The sequence below is a fragment of the Saimiri boliviensis genome, chromosome 11 (assembly GCF_048565385.1).
Source record: "Saimiri boliviensis isolate mSaiBol1 chromosome 11, mSaiBol1.pri, whole genome shotgun sequence".
In the NCBI taxonomy this organism is placed as follows: Eukaryota; Metazoa; Chordata; class Mammalia; order Primates; family Cebidae; genus Saimiri; species Saimiri boliviensis.
The window spans coordinates 33,570,968-33,593,750 of NC_133459.1; the positions used below are offsets into that span (position 1 = coordinate 33,570,968).

Here is a 22,783-nt window from a genome sequence, read left to right on the forward strand (position 1 = left end):
TGGAAGGCATCAGAAAATGTGGCAGGCCTGAAGTTTTTCTGCTCATCAGGAATGACTGGAGCAGAAGGAACACTGTGCCCCTAGGGGAAGGGAAACCAGTATTTGTCAATACCTAACAATAACCACATTCCCAGTTTATTGAGCACATGCTGTGTGCTGGGCAAGCTTCAGGCTTCCCTCTCTGGGGGACCCCTGGGGACTGGGAGGCAGAATGGAAAACAGCAAAACACGGAGAGCAGGAAGATGGACATCCTCCCCCTCTTCACCCCACCTGGACCCTTGCAGGAGGGTTCAGGTTCTTACTGTGGGCACCAGGGGCCGAATCTCCTTTCCACCAGCTGGCCCATCCCTGGGAGGAGCCCAGGCAACCCCTGCTGTCTCCAAACCAAGAGAGTGGGCTCCCGGCCCCTTCTCCCTTCACCCCCGTCCTCCCACACACGGGACGGAGGTGGCCTCTTCTGGAGAGAGCAGCTGGCTCGAGTGCAGTTCTGCCGTTTTATTTTTCCTGGGATACTCAAGGGGATGTGGGAACAGCCACAGGTGTGGTGAGGGGAAGCCCCCATCTCCCCTCCCCAGCCGCTGGGAAAGGGGAGAGGCCCAGGCGCCCTGGTCCTGGGTTGGTCCAGCCACTGTGGTCCCTGGGCCCGGTGGGCTGAGGGCTGAGGATGGAGCCCCTGGGAGGGTGGGGCAGGCTCCTAGGCGGGGTTCGGGATTCTTCATAAAAAGCCACGAAGCTTGATCCCCACGAAGCCCAGCCCCGCGGGGTGGGGGGGAACGCAGAGCCCAGATGGGGGACCCGGCCCGGCCTGGCCCGTGGGGGAAAAGAATGGCAGAGATGGTGCCCATGGGGAGGAGGTGGGGACAAAGCGTCGGACCAGGTGGGCGGGGGATCCAGGTGAGGGGCGCAGGGCGGAGAGGCACGGCCCCCTGCCCAGCCCGGGCGCCTTCGCGTGGGGTCAGGAAGGTAAAAAACCCACGGAGTGCGACGGGCCCGGGGGCCGGGGCGTGCGGTGCCGGTGGGGCGGGCGCTCGGGGCGGCCCGCGTTCACAGTGACCTCGACGCTGGGTGTACAGTACGGGTGGAGAACCGCGGACCCGGGCCGGGCTGGGCGGGCCGGACCGGTCACAGCCTGGTCTGGGCCTCGGGGATGTAGATCTCGATGCTGTCGGCACTCTCGGTGGCCGAGCTGTGGCGGAAGGAAGCGGCGCGCTTGGCCGCCAGGAGCCGCTTGCGCGCTTCCTGCCGCTGCCTGTCCACGGAGTCCAGGGAGCGCTCCTTCACCGGCACGCCCCGGCCCCGCAGGGGCTTCTTTGGTATCGGCGGAGGGACCTTCTTCTCCTCCTGCGGGGCAGAGGGCGGCGCTGAGCGGGGGCGCCTCACCACCCGACACCCCGGTGCCCGCCCCCGCGGACCCCGCACCCGGAGCGCTGACGACCGCGGGGCTCCGAACGCGATGGCGCTCAGCATCGGACCCCGTGACCCGAAGCCCCGGGTGCGCCTGTTTCGACAAGGTCAAATCCCCACGTTTTCCACCAAAGCGCGGCGCGCTCGAGCGCCCCCTGGTGGCGCCGTTCTCAACAGCTCGCATCAAAGCTGGGTTTTCACTCCGGGTCCTGAGAAGGGCGTTCCCCAACCCAGCCACGAGGGTGCACATTCCAGGCCTCTGGGCCACATCGCAGACAAAGTCCAGCGACCTGGCGGCTGAGGGGACCCTCAAGGTTCTGCCCTCGATGCCTAGGCCCGAACTGAGGACAGTCTGTCCTTCTGTAAAATCTACTTTTGCTCTCTCCAGCTGCAGCTGTGCCCTGGCTGAGGAAGCCTTGGGGTTCAGCACAAGCAGTGATGAGCTTTGGGGCCAAGCAGGTGGCAGTGGCCACGAGCGTTGTCACTCTGGAAGGGGATGGTCACCTATCACCTGTCCAAGCTGCCCTTGCTGCCATGGGTCCCTTCCCCTGCCCCCTGGTTCGCCCCACCCTCCACCTCTCTGGGGAGGGGAATTTCCCAGAGTCTGGACTCTTTGCCTAAAGGGACCCCAGCCCCACCTTAGGCTCCAGGAGCTTCCAGCTGTTGGCCTTGAGTTGCTGTAGCTCCAGGAACTTGAGGGTCACATCCTCGATGGAGAGCTGTAGGAGGTCCCAGAAACCCGCCAGGTCCTGGAAGGTGGGCACAGGGAACGCAGTGGGATCCTGCAGCAGAGGGAGATGGAGGGAAAGTGGTTGGTCAGGGAGGTCTGAGCCCCAGCCAGGACAAGGGAAAGCCCTATCCACCCTTACTGCCAGGAAGCTCAGCCTGGGAGAGTGGGTGGGGGCTGGGGGACAGGGGGACAAGAAAGAGCCCAGGCCTCCCCGTCTTGTGCACAAACACCTGGTCCTACCTCCAGGCACAAGACTCACAGCTAGCCCTGCAGGCATGGACACACCTCTGGTGCACACAGACATACACACACACACACACACACACACACACTTGGGTCACACATATCTGGTAGGATCTACTACTACAGGTGCTCACCATGCTTTGCTGACAGAGCCGGAAGAACTGCTGAACCTTCTGGGACAGGAGAAGTTGTGTGCTGCCCACAGCGCTGCGGATCTTCTCCAGGACTAGAAAGCAGAGGGAAATTCAGGGAGGGAAATGATGCCTCTCCTTCCCCAGCCTCCAGGAAGTCTGCCCTGAATGATGCTGACCGCTTAGTTGTTTGGCACTGTCTATCCATCAGTCTCCTCCAGCCCCAGCCCCATCCCATCCTCAAGTTCCTAACCAGTTCTTATTCTACTGCACCTGGATAGAGCACGGAGACTGTATCCTCAGACACCAACATTCCCTCCTTTATACAGCCTACATTTCTTGAGTGCTCATCCTCCTTTATCCTTTCTCTCTCCAGTGTCAGAGAACAGACGAAGACCAGCCCCAGCCTAGTGCTATGGCCCTGGCCAGGGCTTTAGCTTACTGACTACCCATTGGCTGGGCTTTGTTCCTCACTCACCAGTGCATGCATGAGTCCTGCGCCCTTTAAGAATGACCAAGTAATTTCATGTCTGTAACACATCTTCCTAGTCACTCTCCCCTCAACTTGGATATTCTGAGGTAAGACTGTGTCTCCTAGTAGATACGACTTATAGGAAGGGCCATGCTCTCCCTCAGGCCAGGACCATGTCTCCCTGGCTGAATCTCCTCATCTATGCCTCAGACAGGACCTGACATTGTGAACTGCCTCCCTCTCTGTAATCCCGGTCCCACCACCCAGACCCCCACACCAATCCAGATCTGAACGGAGTTCCCTTAGTCCCCATAAACTTGGTGATCTGGACTAGCAGCCCTCCCTAGAAGGCCCAGCCCTTTGGCCTGCAGGGTCCACAGCCCAGCCCTGGCCTCTAAAGCTGCACCGTGTGCACCGTGCTCCCTTCCAAGAGCTCCCAGCATGCCCTGCTGCCAGTGTTGACCCCCACGCTCCAGTGCAGAAGACGTGTGAGGCACCAACCGAAGGGGCCTCCTGTTACACTGCAGCCCCAGCCACCCCATCAGGGTCTCCTGAGCTGTGACTCACTCTCCTCGGGTAGCTCATAGTCCTCCGCCTCACGCTCCATCTGCTGGCACCAGTGCTCCAGCTTCTCCACCTCTGCCCGCAGCATCTTGATGAACCACTCGCCGTCCCGTGGGCAGGGGGACGCACGGCCTGAGTCAGGGAGGCTACGGGAACCACGCTCTATCCAGGAGTCACGGCGGCCAGCCCCGGGGCCAGGGGTGGGGGCGGGGGCAGGGCCGGGTGACCCATCGGTGGCCGGCGGCTCATACGGCAGTGGGTAGCCCTCACGGTAGGCCCACTGGCCCTGCGTGTGGACTGTGCGGAAGACTGAGTAGGTGGGGGCCCGGGGCCCAGGCTGGGGCTCAGAGGCATGCCTCTGGAAGGAGCGTCCAAACTGCAGGGCCTTGTCTTCTGTGGCAACCGTGGCCAGGCCAGCCAGGCCCTCCAGCTCCAGGTCTGCCTGCACGCCGGCCGTCACGCTGTTGGAGCGCTTGAACCTTGCTCGCCTGGGGAGAGGGGTGCCTGTCATCCCCCATTGCCCAGGCTCATGCCAGCTCTCTCTCATCCCCACCCCAAGTAAAAAAAAAAAAAAAAAAAAGGAAGGGAATGAGAAAGGGAACCTACAAAGTGATAGACTTTATGCGCTTTAAATATATTGGTCCTTGCAACAGCTAGGTACATAATAGACCTCTACCTATTGCACTGCCTCTGGACAGGGGTGATATCCAAACTCTTTAGCAACCAGTCGGTCCACGGACAGAGCAGATGCTGCCATACACCAGGCAGAGGAGACACAGACCGAAATGCTGCAGCAGTGCCCTGCAGGGGCTAGATTGTGGGGTGGGCTAGAGGGGCCAGGGAGGAGCCAGGGTGGTGGCTCTTTACCAGCAAAGGCAGAAGTATTTCAACATTTTAACAAATGCTATGTCTATGCTAGTTTACACCAGCCGCACTATAGTGTCCTCAGCCCTACCTAGAGACGAGTAAACTAAGTCACCCCAGCTTCTAAGTAGCAGAGCCAGGATTTGGACTCAGGCCTGCTGGGCTCCATAGTCCAAGCACTTGGCACTGCACCAGCTGCTAGAACGTCACAGGAAGAAATGCCTCGGAGCAGCTGGGGGTGGAGTGGGCCTGCAGCTGGGAGGACTTCTCTAGGGACCCTGATGGCTCAGCCCAGAGCCTGGCCAGACACAGTCAGCCAGGGCCAGTGGAGCCGAATTAAGTTATTTGCAGGAATGACATAGGGCCTGGAAATTTCTTATCTTTGAGTTAATAATATGCAAATCTTATGCAAACCAGAAGGTCAACTAGCCTTGTTCGTTTTTTTCCTGAGTTCAGAGTTCTTTTCTATGAAGAAGTCAGTGACCCCTTAAGATGCATGAGCTTGGGACCAGGCAATACTTTAAGAAATGGGAGTCAGGAGATGTGGGAGGTAGGGGGATAAACAGAAGATCAAGGTTTGGAAATTCAAGGACCACAAAAGAAAAGCCTGTGTGTCCTGAGCTACCTCCACCCCTACATGGTCAGAAGGGATTGTGGGGCCAGCTCAAGGGGTCCCTACAGCTCCCCAAGAGACTCTCCCAACCCCCGCAACTTCAGCCTTTCTCTTGCTGCCCAGGCCTTCTCTCCTTGCCTGCCTACTTCTCTCCAGCTGGCAGGCTGCCTGCTGGGAGCCTGTTGCCATAGAAACCAGGCCCAGAAGGATGCTGCAGGACCCAGGAAGAAGAGATGCACTCATGTGCAGTCTCCAACAAGCCCTATGTCCCAACCCCCACCCAGAGAGGGAAAAGGAGAGAGAACATATCCTCACTGCCTCCCACACAGTCTTCCCCTCCGTGTCTGCCCTGTCCTGCCCTGGTCAGGGCTTGCATCACCATCTGCCTTGACAATTAGACTGGCCCCCTTTCAGTTACATCTGCCTCCACTCAGTACCCTGCCGAGGAAGAGCATGGGACCAGGAGTTAGCTCCGAGTTCTAATGCTGGATTTGTCACTGTGTGCCTTTGTCACTCACCCTCCATCTAGGACATCCAATGTGTATAGTGTATGTACTTAAAATATATATATTAGATATAAATATACATACACATATACATCTAAAAATACACACATATATACAATTATAGAAATAGATTGGTAATTGCCAAGGTAGCTCCTCTCTCTAAAATTGTATTTTGCATATTTTAAGATCTGGGGCCCTTCCCAGTCCACCCAAGACTGGAATAGTCTTCCTAAAGCTGAGCTCTGCCAAGACATTCCCCTGCTCAAAGCCCTTCCACAGCCCCCCTATTGCCAACAAGACAAAGTTCAGACTTTCTGTGCCAGCATTATGTGAGGCCCTGATACCCTGGACACAGTCCTCCTCTTCAACTTCATCTCCCCCACATGCTCCTGTTCCCCGAATGGACTCTAAGTGATCCTGACTCTAAGCCTTTGCACCTGCTACTCCCCTGCCTGAAATAGCCTTCCTCCTCCTGGCTCCTTGTCCATTCCCTGCTTAAAGTCCGGCTTCATCTGTTTCACTCCCCCTGCCTGCAAGACTACTCCTGAGTGCCACACCTCCCTCAGCAGCCCTCCTGGCTTCAGAGGCAGTCCTGCCATTCGGGCAGATTGTTCTCTTTCTGGTGAGAGTCTTGTGTGTCTAACTGTACTCTTAGGATGCACCCTGACTTGCTTTGAATGTTTTTGTGCCTCTGTGTACTAGTTAGCCAGTGGCTCCTTCAGAGCTTCAGCTGTTACAAACCACAAAGATAAAGTAGGGGTTTGCTCCAATAAATATGTGCCTGAAGATCTGCCACGCCTGCGTGCTTTCCTGTCACCCCTGCTAAACACAGTTCTGTCCTTTGGCACTGCTGTGTCCGCTGCCTTCCACCTGTCCTCCAAGATGTCCTGAGAGGATCACATTCCATCGAGATGGAAACAGCCACACAGCCGGGAACAAAAGCACCAAATGCCCCAGGCTTCATGCTTCGCAAGTCACTGCCTCAGTGAGCTCTCTCACATGTCTGCCTCAGAGAAGACTGAGGATGTGGAGGAGCCGATGGGATGACCAGAAGCACAGTCCTCACCAACGCTCCCAGCCAGCAGCCAGAGATGTGTACAGCACACGCGGGAGTCGCTCATCCCCGGGCAGGTGGCATTTAAAACCAGCAGTGTGGGACAAGCTCACCCAAAAAAAGAACAACAGATCCAAGATCCAAACCCTGGGAAGCATGGACATTTCAGGGCTGGGTGGAGACAGTGCAGCTCATAGACGAGTCTAAGCCAGAAAGGAAGAGGGAGAAAACCAGCAGAAAGTGACATAAAAGCAGAGAGGGGACAGACAGGTGTCATGAAGGAATGGGCAGCTAATATGGAAAACGCAGCCGGGTAAGAATGAAAGGTGCCCACAGATTTGGCAATATGGAAGCCACGAGTGATCCAAGCAAGAGTGGGTTTGGTGGAATGTGGGGGCAGATGCCAACTGCAGCAGGTTGTTAGGAGGTGGAGGAAACTAGTCAAGGCAACTCTCAAAGAGCCTGGCTGAAAAGGGAGGAAGACAGAGAGAATGTACTGTTCGAGAGGGATATTTTGTTTTGGGTGCTTCTCACATGCTGTATCCCAAGAGGAAAGAACCTGTAGGCAGAATCATGGCCACCAAAGAGGTCCACATCCTAATCCCAGAACCCGTAAATCTGTTACCTTCCACGGCAAAAAGGATACTGCAGATTTGATGAAGTTAAGAACACTAAGAAGAAGAGACTCTCCTGGATTATTCTGGTGTAAACACATTCTATAAATGAAAGAGGGAGGTGGGAGAGTCAGAGAAGAAGATGGAACGACAGAATCAAGGCTGTAATGACGCAACATGGGGACTCAACCCGCCACTGCTGGCTTTAAAGACAGAAGCAGGCTGCAAGCAAAGGAATGCAGTCAGCCTCTATAAACTGGAAACTGACTAAATGGATTCTTGCCAGAGCCCAGGTTAAAACCCCATTGATAGCTAATGGGGTTTTTAATAAGTATGTATTGTTAATAAGTATGTATTGTTTTCCAGATAACAAGTATGTATTGTTTTCCATCACTGAATTTGTGATAATTTGTTTCAGTAGGAATAGGAAACTAATACAACCTGTAAAGAGAAATTGAATGAAGAGAGAGAAGAGAGAGGCAATAATTCAAGGAACCAGATATAAGGGGGATAAAAAAGAATAACATCTTCTGAGCACTTAGTATGTGCCAGGATAAGCACTTTCCATGAATAAACACTCTCAAGTGTTCACGAACAGTTCCACTGTATGGGTGTTAGTATCAGCCCTACTCGTAGATGAAAAAACCGAGGCTTAGGGAGGTTGACTCCTAAGATGAAGGCAGGACTGGTGGAGGGGACAAGGGGAAGAGATCTAAGTAAGCTGGGGGTTGGCCTGGAAGTGGACAGAAGTCCCACCAGTTGACCCCAGTCATCACAATGAAATGGGTGATGGCGGTGGCTGTCTGCTGGAGATGTCTGGGGAGCAGGGAAAGGAATGAGAATGAGCAGCTTTAGGGGAGGCAGCAGAACAGAGCGGTTAGGCCCGTGTGCTCTGGAGCCTTGCCCAGGTCCAAAACCCAGCTCTGTGGCTTGTGCCTCATTTCCCCATCTGTAAATGAGAATGATAATAGTAGCAGTTCATAAGACTGTTGTGAGATAATATCCATAAAGAACTCAGAACAGCACCCTGCCTGCTCATTGTGTTAGCTATTCTAGAGAAGCAAAATGGTTTGCAGCTCTCACTGAAAAGAAAGGGAGCTGGACAAACACATTCATCGGAATGTAGCGCTGAGAACCCAGCTAGGGCATTGTAGTTATTAATTATTATGATTGCTGTTGATCATTTCCATCTGTTCTCCCACAGCACTTTGAACAAAACCTCTTTTCTACTCCATATCACATTGTATCATGGCTGGTTATTTGCATAACTGTCTCCTCACTAAATAGGGCAGTTCATCACACATGAATGTTGGTTGGTTGGAAGGAAGGAAGGAAGGATGGATGGTAGAAAGCATTAACTATCTTCCAGCATCCACTCTCCATTTCCCCCTTAGTAACAGAACTCCACCATTTTACGCTGATGTATGGCTACTTTGAATAAAGATTTGGCCGGGCACAGTGGCTCATGCCCATAATCCCAGCACTTTGGGAGGCCCAGATGGGTGGATCACCTGAGGTCAGCAGTTCAAGACCAGCCTGGCCGACATGGTGAAAGCCTGTCTCTACTAAAAATACAAAAATCAGCTGGGTGTGGTGGCACATGCCTGTAATCCCAGCTACTCGGGAGGCTGAGGCAGGAGAGTCAGCTTGAACCTGGGAGGCGGAGGTTGCAGTGAGCTGAAATAGCACCACTGTACTCCAGCCTGGGCAAAAGAGCGAGACTCCATCTCAAAGAAAAAAACAACAAAAAAAGATTATTTCCCAATCTCCCTACCAAGTAGATATAGCCATGTGACTAAGTTCCAGTCCATGAGATAAAAGAAGTGGTGGCATGTGCAACTTCCAAAAACATGTCCTTAAAAGGGGGGGTATGCCCTTCCTTGCTTCTTCCTCCTCCCCAATCACCAGAGTGCAGACATGATGGCTGGACCTCAAGCAGCCATCTTGGAACATGAGACCAAAGGCAAGTGCCAATTGGGTGGGGGATGAGGAATAAGATAGAAGACTCCAAGTCCTCACGCTGTGGGGCACCTGTCAGACCTCAACTAATGCTCCCTGGATTTCCTCTAAGCAAGAGGGGAATAAACTTCTATCATATTTAAATCACTGTTGTTTGGGGGGGTTTCTGTAAATCACAGTCAAACCCACTCCTAACTCTAACAGATGAATTTTCAGGATAGTGAAGTTCAGGGCTTATGTCACTATTTAGTTTTAGATTTGGCAGTATTTATTGTGGTCTCCACCAACAGCTGTCAGTGCAGGATAAAAACTGGCTTCAGCTGTGAATTGTCATTAATGCGTAACAATGCATTCACAATTTTTCTCCCAAGCCTTTAAATGAGGCTGCAGAAGCCTCCTCCCTTTGAGTTCTCCAAGGTGACAATGATTACATTCCTGATGATTCTGCAAGTTGTCATCATGGTTACTTCAGGGAGAGTTTCTACTGTGATTCTCTGGGGGATAACATAAAAGCCTCTGGGAAGAAGCTGGGTTATCCCAAGAGACACAGTATCCAAGGAAAGCTCAATATCCAGAAGTTGTCAAGAGGTTTTGCCAAGAGTATTTGGCAGCAGGCTGGAGGGGTGGGAGGGGGAGTGGGCAGGGAGGAGGAAGGATGGTGTTATTTCAACTAGGCAGAGCCTTCAAACTAGCTCCTGCAGAAGCTCCTGTGGAAGGCATCTAAGAGCCTAAACATATAACCAAGCAGGGTAAGCTTTGCACAGGCTGAAGCTGTCTCTGGTTCTGCTCACCTTTGCATCCTCAGTGCCCAGCACACTGTTTGGCAAATAATACCGATTCAATAAATATCTGTGGACAGATCAATCTTGGGGGGACGGGATGCAGTGGAGATAGAACTGGAGTGCCAGACCCCACCCCGTATATTCTAAGCCAAGTCATCGCTGATGCTGGGCAAGTGGAAGGACTCATAGACAATTCCCAGATGGAACAGGAAGTCCAAACTCCTCACCCAAGAGATGAGCAGGGAACACCCTGAAAGGCAGACGAGAAGAGACTTTCCCGCCCAGCAATTTTAAAAACCGAAGTACAATGAGAGAAACAGATACTGGGATGAGTGAGACAGCAGTAAGGACAAGAGAGTCAAAGAAAATGGGGTGGGGCTGTGTGTGCAGTAGGGGCTAAGCCTGAAAGCTGGCCAGGCGAGGCTGCTGGAATTCATGGCTCACTTTTATGCACCAGTTGGGGCACGGTGTGTGGGGAGTCAGACTTAAAGTGCCAGGGACATAAGGGGCAGAAAGGGCTGTACAGGTGTATGACTGAGGATGCCTGCAGCAGACAGGCCAGGGAGCCTGGCCAAAGAGATGGGCCAAATTTCCCCTCTCCGCACCTGTCACTCGCTCTGAATTCCCAGTGTGATCACCTGTCCCAGGCAATTTGGTTCTTCAGATACTTATTCAACACCACGTCCTCTCCTCAGCCCGCCACATCAAGACCTCTCCAAGCACTTACACAAGAGAGAAGGCAGCCACGTTCTCTGCCTGTCCCTGCCCTTCCCTGACTTTCACTCCAAAATGCCACGCAAATTGGCCCATTTCTCTCTGTATCCACTGCTATCAGCCTTACCCAGACCACGGATCAATAGAGTAGACTGAACTAACTTAGGGAGCTCCCACTCACACCCTAAATACACAGAAATGCTGGATTTTAAAAAAATCAAAAAAGTGTTTTTGCTACAGGGCTGGGCTTAAAAATAGGAATGAGAAATTTCCGGGTACCAGAAACAAGAAGGAAATTCAAAACCTGTATAGTGAGGGGGGGTCTAAGCCAAGAGAGCCACAAGGAGATCAGTCCAGACATATGCTAGAGGCTAGATGAAAACACTGAAGAAGGATGAGAGGAGAAACCCCAGACCTGTGCAGCAAGGGGAGCTGGAAAGAGACCCTGTGCACAAAGCCGGCAGCCAAGAAGGTCTGTTTCATTTGCAAATTTGGACTCGAAACACTCATGGCAGGGATGCAGGAATTTTGGCCTGGAAGGAGGATGCTGGGAAATGGGAACATTAAGGCTTCCTTGTGTGGGGGTGTGGGGTTCAAACGAATATTACCTGTGAAACACAAGAAACCTCAAGCCTCAAGGTGAGACACTAAAAGTTTAAGCAGTGCTTCAGCATGAAGTAAATTGAACCAGGAGGAAAAAGAGGGCAGTGACAAACAATAGGGAGCACATAAATTATGAAAACACATTTGTAAATCTAAACTATTAAAGCATAAAAGATACAACAGCAGCTGATTTAGCAGAGACTTCTAAAGAAGTATAATCAAACTACTAGAGAAACATAACATGGAAGATGGCAGGAGAAAATTAAGAAAGAAATTCAAGTGTTCCAAGATTGTTCTTTTCTGCCGAAGACGGATAGAAGTCAGACTTTATATGGAAAATAATGAAATTAAGTATATCTGTTAAATTTTTAAGGGAAATCACTACTAAAATGTAAACTTCCAAACCAGTAGAGAGAAGAGAAATAAAGTAAACTTTATTTCCTGTTGATTAGTTCAACATAAATAAAAAGTAGGAGAGAGAGAAAGCAAAAAAAAAAAAAAGCATGTCAACTAGAAAATGTTTAAAGAGATAATAGAGATAAACTCAATAAATCAGTAATGAAAAAGTATATCCATGGGTCGAATATGTCTAAACTCTAGCTACATATCGCTTCTAAGCAATATGTAGCTTATATTGCTCAGTGTCTCAAAGACAGGCTGAAGTACAGTGGTGTGATCAGAGATCACTGCAGCCTCAAACTCATGGGCTCAAGTCATTTACCCACCTCAGCTTCCCCCGGAGCTGTAATCCCAACACGTCGGGAGGCTGAGGCAGGTGGATCACTTGAGGTCAGGAGTTCAAGACCAGCCTGGCCAACGTGGTGAAACCCCATTTCTACTAAAAATACAAAAATTAGCCAGGTGTGGTGGCAGGTGCCTGTAATCCCAGCTACCTGGGTGGCTGAGGCAGGAGAATCGCTAGAACATGGGAGGCAGAGGTTGCAGTGAGCCAAGATCATGCCGCTGCACTCCAGCATGGGCAACAGAGCGAGACTCTTCTCAAAAAAAAAAAAAAAGAAAAGAAAAGAAATTTTAAAAACACATCAAAAACATAAGGATACAGGCAGGTTGAAAATAAAAGGATGGAAAAAGATATATTGGAAAATTAACCAAAAGCAATCAGCCAAAGCAATAAAATCGAGCAAAAAAAGACTTCAAGGCAAAAGACATTAGTAAGAATGAAAAGCAGCCTATTTAATGATAAAGAGCCAAGCCATCAAGAAGATACAACAGTCAAAAGCTTGAATGTTTATAAACAGCACACTCTCAAACTGAAGTAAAAAGATACCAGGGCAGATGACGTATCCACAATCACAGAGACATTTTTAACACACCTCTCAGAAATGGTAGATCAAATGTACAAAAAAAAAAAAAAAAAAACAACAACAACAAAAAAAAAAAAGATAAACATTTGAAAAGTATAAATTATAAGTTTAACCACATATGATAGCAGTACCCAACTTTTTTGGCACCAGGGACTAGTTTCATGGAAGATAATTTTTCCACAAGCTGCAGGGGTCATAGTGGAGGTGGTTTTGGGATGATTCAGGCACATTACATTTATTATGTACTTTATTTCTATTATTATTACATTGTAATACATAATAATTACTCAACTCATCATAATGTAGAATCAGTGGGAGCCCTGAGCTTGTTTTCCTGCAACTAGACAGTCCCATCTGGGGGTGATGGGAGACAGATCATCAAACATTAGATTCTCTTAAGAAGCACACAACCTAGATCCCTCACATATGCAGTTCCCAATAGGGTTCAGGCTCCTATGAGAATCTAATGCTACCGCAAATCTGACAGGGGGTGAGCTCAGGTAGTAACGCTCACTCACCTGCTGCTCACCTCCTGCGATGCAGCCTGGTTCCTAACAGGTTGTGGACAAGTATGAGTCCCTGACCCAGGGTCTGGGGACCCCTGATATATGATATATGTACACATAATGAAGGAAGCCTCAACAAATTCGAAGGAAGAAGTATAATAGATACATGATATGAATGGCCACAATGTAGCAAGTTTAGAAATCAATTATGAAAAGGCAGTCCCCTGTCAAAAAAAACTCATGGCCGGGCACGGTGGCTCAAGCCTGTAATCCCAGCACTTTGGGAGGCCGAGGCGGGTGGATCACGAGGTCAAGAGATCGAGACCATCCTGGTCAACATGGTGAAACCCCGTCTCTACTAAAGGTGCAAAAAATTAGCTGGGCATGGTGGCGCGTGCCTGTAATCCCAGCTACTCAGGAGGCTGAGGCAGGAGAATTGCCTGAACCCAGAAGTCGGAGGTTGCGGTGAGCTGAGATCGCGCCATTGCACTCCAGCCTGGGATAACAAGAGCAAAACTCCATCTCAAAAAAAAAAAAAAAAAAAGAAGAAGAAGAAGAAGAAGGTACTCAGGAAGCTGAGGTTGCAGTGAGCCAAAATCGTACCACGGCACTCTACCCTGGACAACAGAGTGAGACTCTGTCTAAAAAAAAAAAGAAGTGAAAGGGAGATATTAATATAGAGATACAACAAATATTGATAACATTTTAATACTATGAGAAAGAATATTTGTGCCAAAAACTTTGAAAGCTGTCAATTTTTATAAAATGTTTCATTTTTTAAAACAAATATAAATCACCAAAATGATTCAAGAAAAAAATAAAACCAGAATAGGTCAATAATTACTAAAGAAACTGAAGCTATAGTTTTAAAAGTTTCTCCTATGCCCGAAAGGCATCAGGCCTACATAATTTTATAGGCAACCTTTGCCAAACCTTAAGGAATAGATAATTCTTCTAACACAAATTGTTCCAAAGAACAAAAACACACAGAAACCTACCAAATTCATTTTAGGAGTCTATCTTAGCTCCAAAACCTGAATTGAGTAACAATAAAAAAACTGTAGGCCAATAACACTTATGATAGATTCATAAATCTAAATGATTTAAAATTTTAAAGTAACAACTGTTCATAAATCTAATAATGTATATAAAAAAAATATAGCAAAACTGTAACAAAATCCCTAGAGCTAGGCCGGGCGCGGTGGCTCAAGCCTGTAATCCCAGCACTTTGGGAGGCCGAGGCGGGTGGATCACGAGGTCGAGAGATCGAGACCATCCTGGTCAACATGGTGAAACCCCGTCTCTACTAAAAATACAAAAAATTAGCTGGGCATGATGGTGCGTGCCTGTAATCCCAGCTACTCAGGAGGCTGAGGCAGGACAACTGCCCGAACCCAGGAGGCGGAGGTTGCGGTGAGCCGAGATTGTGCCATTGCACTCCAGCCTGGGTGACAAGAGCGAAACTCCGCCTCAAAAAAAAAAAAAAAATCCCTAGAGCTCCACATATCCATTCTTTGTCTTCAGGCATGAAAACCCTGATTCTCAGCTATGTAGTTCACACCCTCCACATTGCTTCCCAGCTATGACTATACTTCACAGCCTCCCTTGCAGCTAGGTGCCACCATGTGATGAGATTTTAGCCAATGTGATGAAAGTGGTTGCCTGTAACTGTCAGAAAGTCTTTTTTAAAAGGAAGGACTTCATCCCTCTTCCTCTTTCCTGTTTCACACTGCTCAGAATGCAGACATGACTGGAGGAGCTTGGACTTTAGCTCCTTGGACAAAAAGTGACATACAAAATACAAGGAGCCTGGAGTCCTGACACTGCACTCCCTACATCTAAGCTGGTTTTTTTTTTTTTTTTTTTTTTTTTGAGACAGAGTTTCGCTCTGGTTACCCAGGCTGGAGTGCAATGGCGCGATCTCGGCTCACCGCAACCTCCGCCTCCTGGGTTCAAGCAATTCTCCTGCCTCAGCCTCCTGAGTAGCTGGGATTACAGGCACATGCCACCATGCCCAGCTAATTTTTGTATTTTTTAGTAGAGATGGGGTTTCACCATGTTGACCAGGATGGTCTCGATCTCTCGACCTCATGATCCACCCGCCTCGGCCTCCCAAAGTGCTGGGATTACAGGCTTGAGCCACCGTGCCCGATCTGCTGGCTTTTTTTTTTTTTTAAGTGAGAGAGAAGTACACTTGTTTAAGACACTACTAAGCCCCCATGACTGCCAGCCAAGTTTAATCCAGACTGACAATGGTATTAAGCAAGGTTTATCCCAGGAATGAAAGATTGGAAAATCCATTCATATAATTCACTGTGTTACATGTGGAAAGAGAAAAATCTATGATCATCTAAATAGATTCTGAGAAAGCATTCAATAAACCTCCACTTATATTTTCTATTTTAAAAAATAAAAATAAGATTCTTAGCCAACTAGGAATAGAAAGGAATTTCCTTAATCTGACAAATGGTATCCATCAAAATTCGTAGCAAACATCATCTTGAGAAGCATAGCCACTAAAGTCAATACCACTCAGCAGAGAACAGAAGTCCTATTAAATGGAGTATTACAAGAAAAAGAAATGAAAAATACAGATTTAAAAGAAATATCTTCATTGCAGAAAAATAACTGACTATATAGGAAGCCCATCATGATTTTCAGATAACCTATGAGACCCAGTAAGAGAGACCTAATTCAGCAGCAAGGTTACTGAATATAAAATCAACATCCAAACCTAACAGTGTTCCCACACACTAGCAGTGCCTAGTTATAAAATACAACAGAAGAAAAACATCCCAATCACAATAGCCACTATACTGCAAAACGTAATCACCTTTCTTCTGGATCATAAAAAATCCTCCTAACTAGCCTTCTCATTTCCACTATTACTTGCATCGAATTCATTCTCCACTCAGCAGCTTTTGATCTCTCATGAACATAAGTTCCATCATGTTGCACTCCTTCTTTAACCTTTTCATGGCTACTCATTACTCATAATTAGATTCCAATTCCTTATCATGTCCATGCTCTGCATAACCTGCCCCCTGCCTGTTCTCCAATTAACTCCCTCCCCACTCCCCTGCCCCACCCTATACCAGCCACGGGGACCTTCTTTCAGTTCCTGATACAAGTCAAACTCTTTCCTGTCCCAGCACCTCCACATATGCTATTCCCTCTCCCTGGAATGCTTTTCCCTCCAGTCATCACCTGAGAGTTTAGTCAATCGTCAAGTCTCAGCTTAAATGTTACCTGCTTAGTATAAATAACATCCCTTCTCTCTTATCTCCTTTTTCTCTTATATTCCCACATAATAGGCAATAAAATCCCACTACATGTTATATCATAATGTATAGTCTATTTTTATTCAAGGATTACTTATTCATTGCCTTGATTTCCCTCTGGACCATAACTTCTGTGAGGGCAGGAGTCACGTCTTTGATGTTTCCTGAAGCATTTAACACAGTGCATAGGAGCTATTACACAACACGTGCTTTGTTAGTATCTGATGAATGAATCAATCAATCAATGACAAGAGTTTGCTGATTTAGCAGAAGTCTCAGCTCGAAGACCTGCAGCACTCTTCCCAGGATTCAAGGGTTATTAGGAAGAATGGGGGAACCCCCACTCCACAGCCCTCTCTAGACAGGGAACCAAAAAGCCTCTAAAGGGAGAGTGGACTTGGTAGTCCATGGGATAGCACTAGGGTTGGGGGTGGGTAGGATTCAGAAAATAGAGTTGCATCCATCCATGACTCTTATCCCATCTCTCAGTAATTCAAGTCATAGATTTGCAAATTGAGTTTGCCACAGATTGCTATTTTTCTGTAATCTTTGTGGCACAGTAAATGTTTGAAGGACAGCAGCTTTAGAAGTCATGCAAGCAAGCAGGGCAGCATATGACACCCTCGATGAAGGCATTTACAGCCCCAGGGGCATATGGAACTTCAGGGAGGCAAAGCAGAAGTCGGGAAAATTGGTGAATCCCACAGGAACACCAAAAAGACTTGATCAGGCGCATACACAAGACATCCCAAGGGCGTTCCAGAAATAGCTGGGGAAATTTAGGGAAGGACAGCAACTGGGAATGGAGCTGCGAGAAACCGCTGCTAGTGGGACACTAGTTTTTTGTGTTTTGGGTTTTTTTGAGAAAGTCTTGCTCAGTCACCGAGGCTGGAGTGCAGTGGTGCAATATCAGGTAGCTGTAAACTCCGGCTCCTGGGTTCAACCAATTCTCCTGCCTCAGCCTCCCAAGTTGCCGAGACTACAGGAGCACACAGCCACACCCGGCTCACTTTTGTATTTTTAGTAGAGATGGGGTTTCCCCATGTTGGCCAGGCTGGTCTCGAACTCCTGGCCTCAAGTGATCCACCCACCGTGGCCTTCCAAAGTGTTGAGATTATAGGCGTGAGCCACCGCACCTGGCCTGGGACACTAGTTTTATTCTCCAGTCGTATGGCTTAGGTAGCTCAGATTACCACAAAACCATTATGGCCAGCCCCAGGCAAGCTCCCAGACACCATATCTCTAATGACCATATGGCACTGCCACACAGTCATTAGAGAAAGCATCTCCCCACAGGCACCAAACAACAGAGAGGCCTCTTTCCGGTATCCCCTCCAGAGCTGGCAATGCTAATTCTTCAGTGAAAATTAAGGAGTCAATATTTTCTGAGGCCACCTAATGCCAGAATAGTGGCTGCTGGTAATTCTACTATCTCGGGTACACCACAGACTCAGGCATGTAATAGGTACCCCCAACTGGTTAAATGCTTGTGTGAGCCAAGTGAGGAGGAGTGTTGTATCTGCCAGGTGCCCCTGAGCGGCAATCTTCCTGTTTGTTTCTTTTTGAGCTCGAATACTTGTACACCACAGGATGTAATGAGGGATTGGCAGATCCTGTCATCCCCTGGAAAGGACAATTGTTCCTGCTCGGCACCTACATGTAACCTTTCCCAACCCCTCCTTCCCTGCAACTGCTGTGTATCTCCCGTCTGCCTCTGAACACCTGGGGTGCGCATGGGCACAGGAACTCTAGGTTTGATGACTCCTCTGGTGACATCTCTGCGGACAGCCTCTGTGGATGCTCTGACTGCCCTCTGTAAAAAGGCTTGGTCTCACCTCCAGGAAAAGAGGATGTGCAGGAAGACTAGGCTAGTGAGGACACTAGGCAGCCCTCTCTCCTCTTCTCCCTCAATGAAGCCTGGGTCCCACCGTGACCTACCTCTTGTCCTCTTCCACCTGCACGCCGATGGAGTGGAACTCCCTCCGGCTCCTGTTCTCGGTGTCCGAGTCTGAGATCGTCTCCACCTGGTGGCAGGGTGGAGGAGTCAGTGGCTGTGGCGCGCCAAGGTGAAAGCCCTTCCCAGGGAGAACGGCTAGCAATGGCTGCGCCCCAAGCCAGCTGGCAGGTGCTGCAACGACCATCTGACCATCTGCCTTAACAAGAGGAGAGACCCAGGCGGTCGGCCACAGGCTTCAAAGTGGTAACCACTGGTCTCCAGCCCTCCATTAGCCAGGAAGGGCGATGGTGCCAGGACAGGGAGAAGGGAGTGGGCGAGGGCTGGCTGGAACAGCCCCGTCGATGTCCAGGCACGAGGTCCACTTGCAGCTCAGGGCAAGCCACGAAGAAGGTCGATATATCCAGAAGGCCGCTTCCAGCCGGTCACTCCAGCCCCAACCAGCCAGGTCAGAGCCCTCGTGGGCGCCTCCCCGTTCCATACCTGCACCCCAATGGACGGCCGCCACTTCCGCTGCCGCGCCAGGCTCCGCAGCTCCTCCCTGCCAGGGATGGTCTTGATGATGAGTGTGGGGGGCTTGGGGCTGGCCCGGGGCGGCACCGGCGCCAACTCCAGGGTGCGTGCGCCCATGGCGGGGCCGTCCAGGCCGTCGGCGGAGCTGCAGCGCCGGGCGGGGCCCTCGGCCGCGGTGAAGCTCTCCTGCGCGGAGTCGGTGCTGCTCTGGGCGGTGATGGAGATGCGGGGCGGGGCCTGGCTTCCCGGCGGGATGGGGGGCGGGGCCTTTCTGAAGTTGAAGGCTGTGGCGGGCGGGCACAGAGACGCAGTGCTTGAGGCTGGCGGCCCAGCGGGGGTCCCGGGCCCGCCCCCGACTCCCACCCCCAAGCGGCCCTACTGGACCCTGCAGGGGCGCCTCCTCCACGTAGGGCTGCACGCACGCCAGGGGACGCCCTCCGCGCCACCCGAGCCCGGGAGGGAGCGATCTGCGCAGGGTCACAGCACTGTCGAGGGGATGGCCAGGACCCAGACCCTGCGCGCTCTCCAGCCTAGGGCGGGGCCAGGGGCAGGGGGGTTGTACTCACAGGAGCCGGGCCTCCCTGAGACAGCAGCAGGGGCAGCGAGGAGGGGCAGGCAGTCGTCGTCTTGAGAGCAGCCGGCCTGGATGGCCCGGAGGTAGCTGTGGCTCCGCATGCGGAAACAGCCGGGCAGGTCCAGGGCGTCCACGGCCTGGGACTCCAGCTCCCCAAACACGGACCCGCACACGGCCTCCAGCTGCTGGTTCAACTCATCGCTGAGCTGGGGGGGAGGGGCGAGGGAGGACAGTTACGAGGGGCCGGGAGGGAGTAGAAGTCCCTTGGGTACTCTGCCTTAGGAAGACCTCTGTGTCTACAGCGGCTGCGGGCGACTCTTCCACATTTGAACTAAAAGAAACCCTAACTTTTTGCAAAAAAAGATGGGAGCACCTCTGCCCCATTCTGCTCCCCAGGCTTGTCTTGGGGCCCATTCTTTCCTCTAAATATCCCACACCCACCTCTACCCAACCTATGCCTCTTCCAGGTGTCTGTCTGGCTGCACCCCAGGCTACAGACCACCATGTTTTCCTTTCCTCGCCACCTACTCCCAGCCCCTGACGTTTCTCTCACCTGACCCCAACAGAGAGGAGCAGGGACCTGGCATACACCCTCCTGCCCAGTATCGGGGTAGGGACTGCATGGAGGCCACCTTTTGTTATTTATAATCCATTACATTACTAAATTGATCGAAAGCAACCCATGTATATACCAAGTGGCAGGACAGAAACTAATGGGTAAGTGACGGGGATTAATCTATCAGTGTCCCAAGCCTTTCCCCACCTTCTGCCCACTGACTCTGGCCCTGGCTTAACCAGTGGGTTCCTTCTCTACCTTTCCCCTCTGAGGAAAGCTTAGCCATTGCTGGATGAAGTTCTTGGTTTTGTGTTTGATATTTTGGTGGTGCAGAATCCATGGTGTTAAAAGAAAAAAAAATAAGTTAAAGTATGAAGAGAAGCAAAACAAAAATTTTGTTTAAGGAACTGTGCTGCACACCACCACACTAAATATACCATAGAGGTTGCAGCTTCATTCACATTACAGGAGAAAACTAGTGCAAAGAAGAAGTAAAGGTAGGAAAAGGTGCCACCAGAGGTAAGTGCTACACTCAGAACACAGGTGACAAAGTCCTGAACATTGCTCAAGATGGGTGCATATTTAACCCTAAGCTTCCAAGCAGGCAAAGCATCAGGGAGTATAGCCTTAGCCTCAGAGTTGCCTGCATGGGCTATGAATGAGATCCCACCTAGATTCAAGTGCTGGCTATACCACTTCCTTTTTTTTTTTTTTTTTTTTTTTAAGATGGACTCTCTCTCTGTCACCCAGGCTGGAGTACAGTGGCACAATCTCAATTCACTGCAACCTCTGCCTCCCAGGTTCAAGCAATTCTCCCTCAGCCTCCTGAGTAGCTGGGATTATAGGCGCATGTTGTCACACCCAGCTAATTTTTTGTATTTTTAGTAGAAACAGGGTTTCATCATGTTGGCCAGCCAGGATGGTCTTGATCTCCTGACCTCGTGATCCACCTACCTCGGTCTTCCAAAGTGCTGGGATTACAGGCATGAGCCACTGTGCCCAGCCAGCTATACCACTTCCTAGCAGAATGGCCTGGGAAAGTTAAAGTTCGGAGGCCTCAGTTTGCTTGCCTGTCAAATGGGAGTGATGATAGTACCATCTTCATAGGGCTCTTGAGGGGACTCAAAGAAAAGCAAGTGAGGCTTTTGGTACACATACTGGCACACAGCAAGCCCTCAGTTAATGGCATACAAAGATCTCACTGCAGTTCAATGTTTCCATAATTCAGTTTCCAAAGCGTAACATGATTTCACTGGATTCTACTTCAAATAGAGCCATTTCTATTACGATCTATTAATGGGCAAACAAGACCCAGAGAGGGCAGATGAACTGTCTAAGGATGCCCAGCTGGTAGGTGATAAAACTGAAATTAAATGTCATGCTTCCTGGCTCCCACGTAAGGCTGATTGAGCAACAGAATCTCCTGGGGAGCTTGTTAAACCTACATTAACTCAGAACCCACCCTAAAGATCTGAACCCAGGGTTAACAAAACACCTCTCTTGCTTTAACTGCTTAGAAGCTCAGAGCCAAATTTGCTGGAGACTTAGATTCAGTGGTTCCAATGTGGGCCCAGTAATTAAAAAGGTTTGCCTGGACTTTTTGAAGCTTTTTCTAAAGGAGTTTCATTACAAGTGTATGGAAATCACAGGTCGTGGAAAAATCTGAGATCCTGTAGAAGTTAAGTTCTCTCATATTTGAGGGTCACAAGTCACACTTGTGTGACAGTCGTGGCTTTCACCATGATGCTCTGTCATCTACCACTCAGTCTTTCTGTCTGCATTTCTGGGGCACCAAGGACAACAGTTGCCAGTGTATTTCCTAAAATGTAGTAACTGAACTATCTCCTGCTATTTATGGTCTAGGCTCAAGACACTCCCCAACTAGAGCAAATACAGCCCAGAGTATCCCTCTTGGAGCACAGGGGAGCTAATCTAACCCTAGCAGAAAGCACACTGGTCTCGAGTCTGGACACCAGGGATGAAAGGAATCTCACTCTGTCGTATATTTCTGTCTCTCTAGTCCTCTTCTGTGTGTAAAGCACTAGACATAATATCTGGCACACAGTAGATGCTCAATAAACTTTAGCTACTATTATTAGCAACAAGAGGCTCTTAAATCACAGCAACAATACCACTCAGAATAAGAAGTGCCTCTTTCCCTGGGGTTCCGAAACTCTTGAAATCCCACCCACAGGCTATACTCACTACCAATTCTATCCAAGGCAGACGAAAGAGGGTGAACAACTCCCTCAGGTCATACACCTGCCAGCTGAGCTGGCCAAGAGGAGCATCTGGGGTTGCAACAGGAGACCAGGACACGGGAAACAGAGTCAGAGAGATTCCCAGAGAAACACTGCACCCAAGTTGATCTTGACTATCTTACAATTATAAAACTGTAACAGTGTGCTGTGAATGCTCCTTCCTGCACTGACTTCCACCCTACTTGCCCTAACACCCACTTAAACAGGAAAGTCAGAGTCAAAGAATCCTCTTGGGATGAGATCCTTAGCCTTTTTCCAAACCAGACTGAGAATCAGTAGCCATTTCCAAGCTCACGGAATATTTAAAGTAAAAATGCCTTGCGCCTCATTGAGAATTGTCCAGACTAGAGTTGATGGGTCCAACAGGGGGCGAGGCAACATCCTGTGTACTTTACATGTGTTATTTAGTTTAGATAACCTTTAGAAAACTCTCCTTTTTCAAAACATTGGATAAAATATAACAAATGTTGCTTTATATGCATAGCTGAGCTCACAAGAAAGCTAGATAAATCCCCAGGGGACAAAAGCGAAGAGGAGACTGGAAAATCAGAATATTAAC

The 22,783-nt window shown here is 49.7% G+C and overlaps 1 protein-coding gene across 3 annotated transcripts in view; it reads right to left on the reverse strand.

Moving 5' to 3' along the window:
• Window positions 1-481: 481 nt before the first annotated feature.
• Window positions 482-22,783, reverse strand: part of DLGAP3 (DLG associated protein 3) — a 62,018-nt gene continuing 39,716 nt past the window's right edge. For all 3 annotated transcript variants that reach the window (XM_039474567.2, XM_003937527.3, XM_074380485.1), the window contains 7 exons: window positions 19,400-19,613; window positions 18,804-19,117; window positions 18,305-18,390; window positions 3,549-4,033; window positions 2,513-2,604; window positions 2,044-2,187; window positions 482-1,342 (listed from right to left, as the gene is read on the reverse strand). In XM_039474567.2, coding sequence (XP_039330501.1) covers window positions 1,124-1,342; window positions 2,044-2,187; window positions 2,513-2,604; window positions 3,549-4,033; window positions 18,305-18,390; window positions 18,804-19,117; window positions 19,400-19,613 — 1,554 coding nt within the window. In that variant the 3' untranslated portion in view covers window positions 482-1,123. The remainder of the gene's footprint in view (window positions 1,343-2,043; window positions 2,188-2,512; window positions 2,605-3,548; window positions 4,034-18,304; window positions 18,391-18,803; window positions 19,118-19,399; window positions 19,614-22,783) is intronic.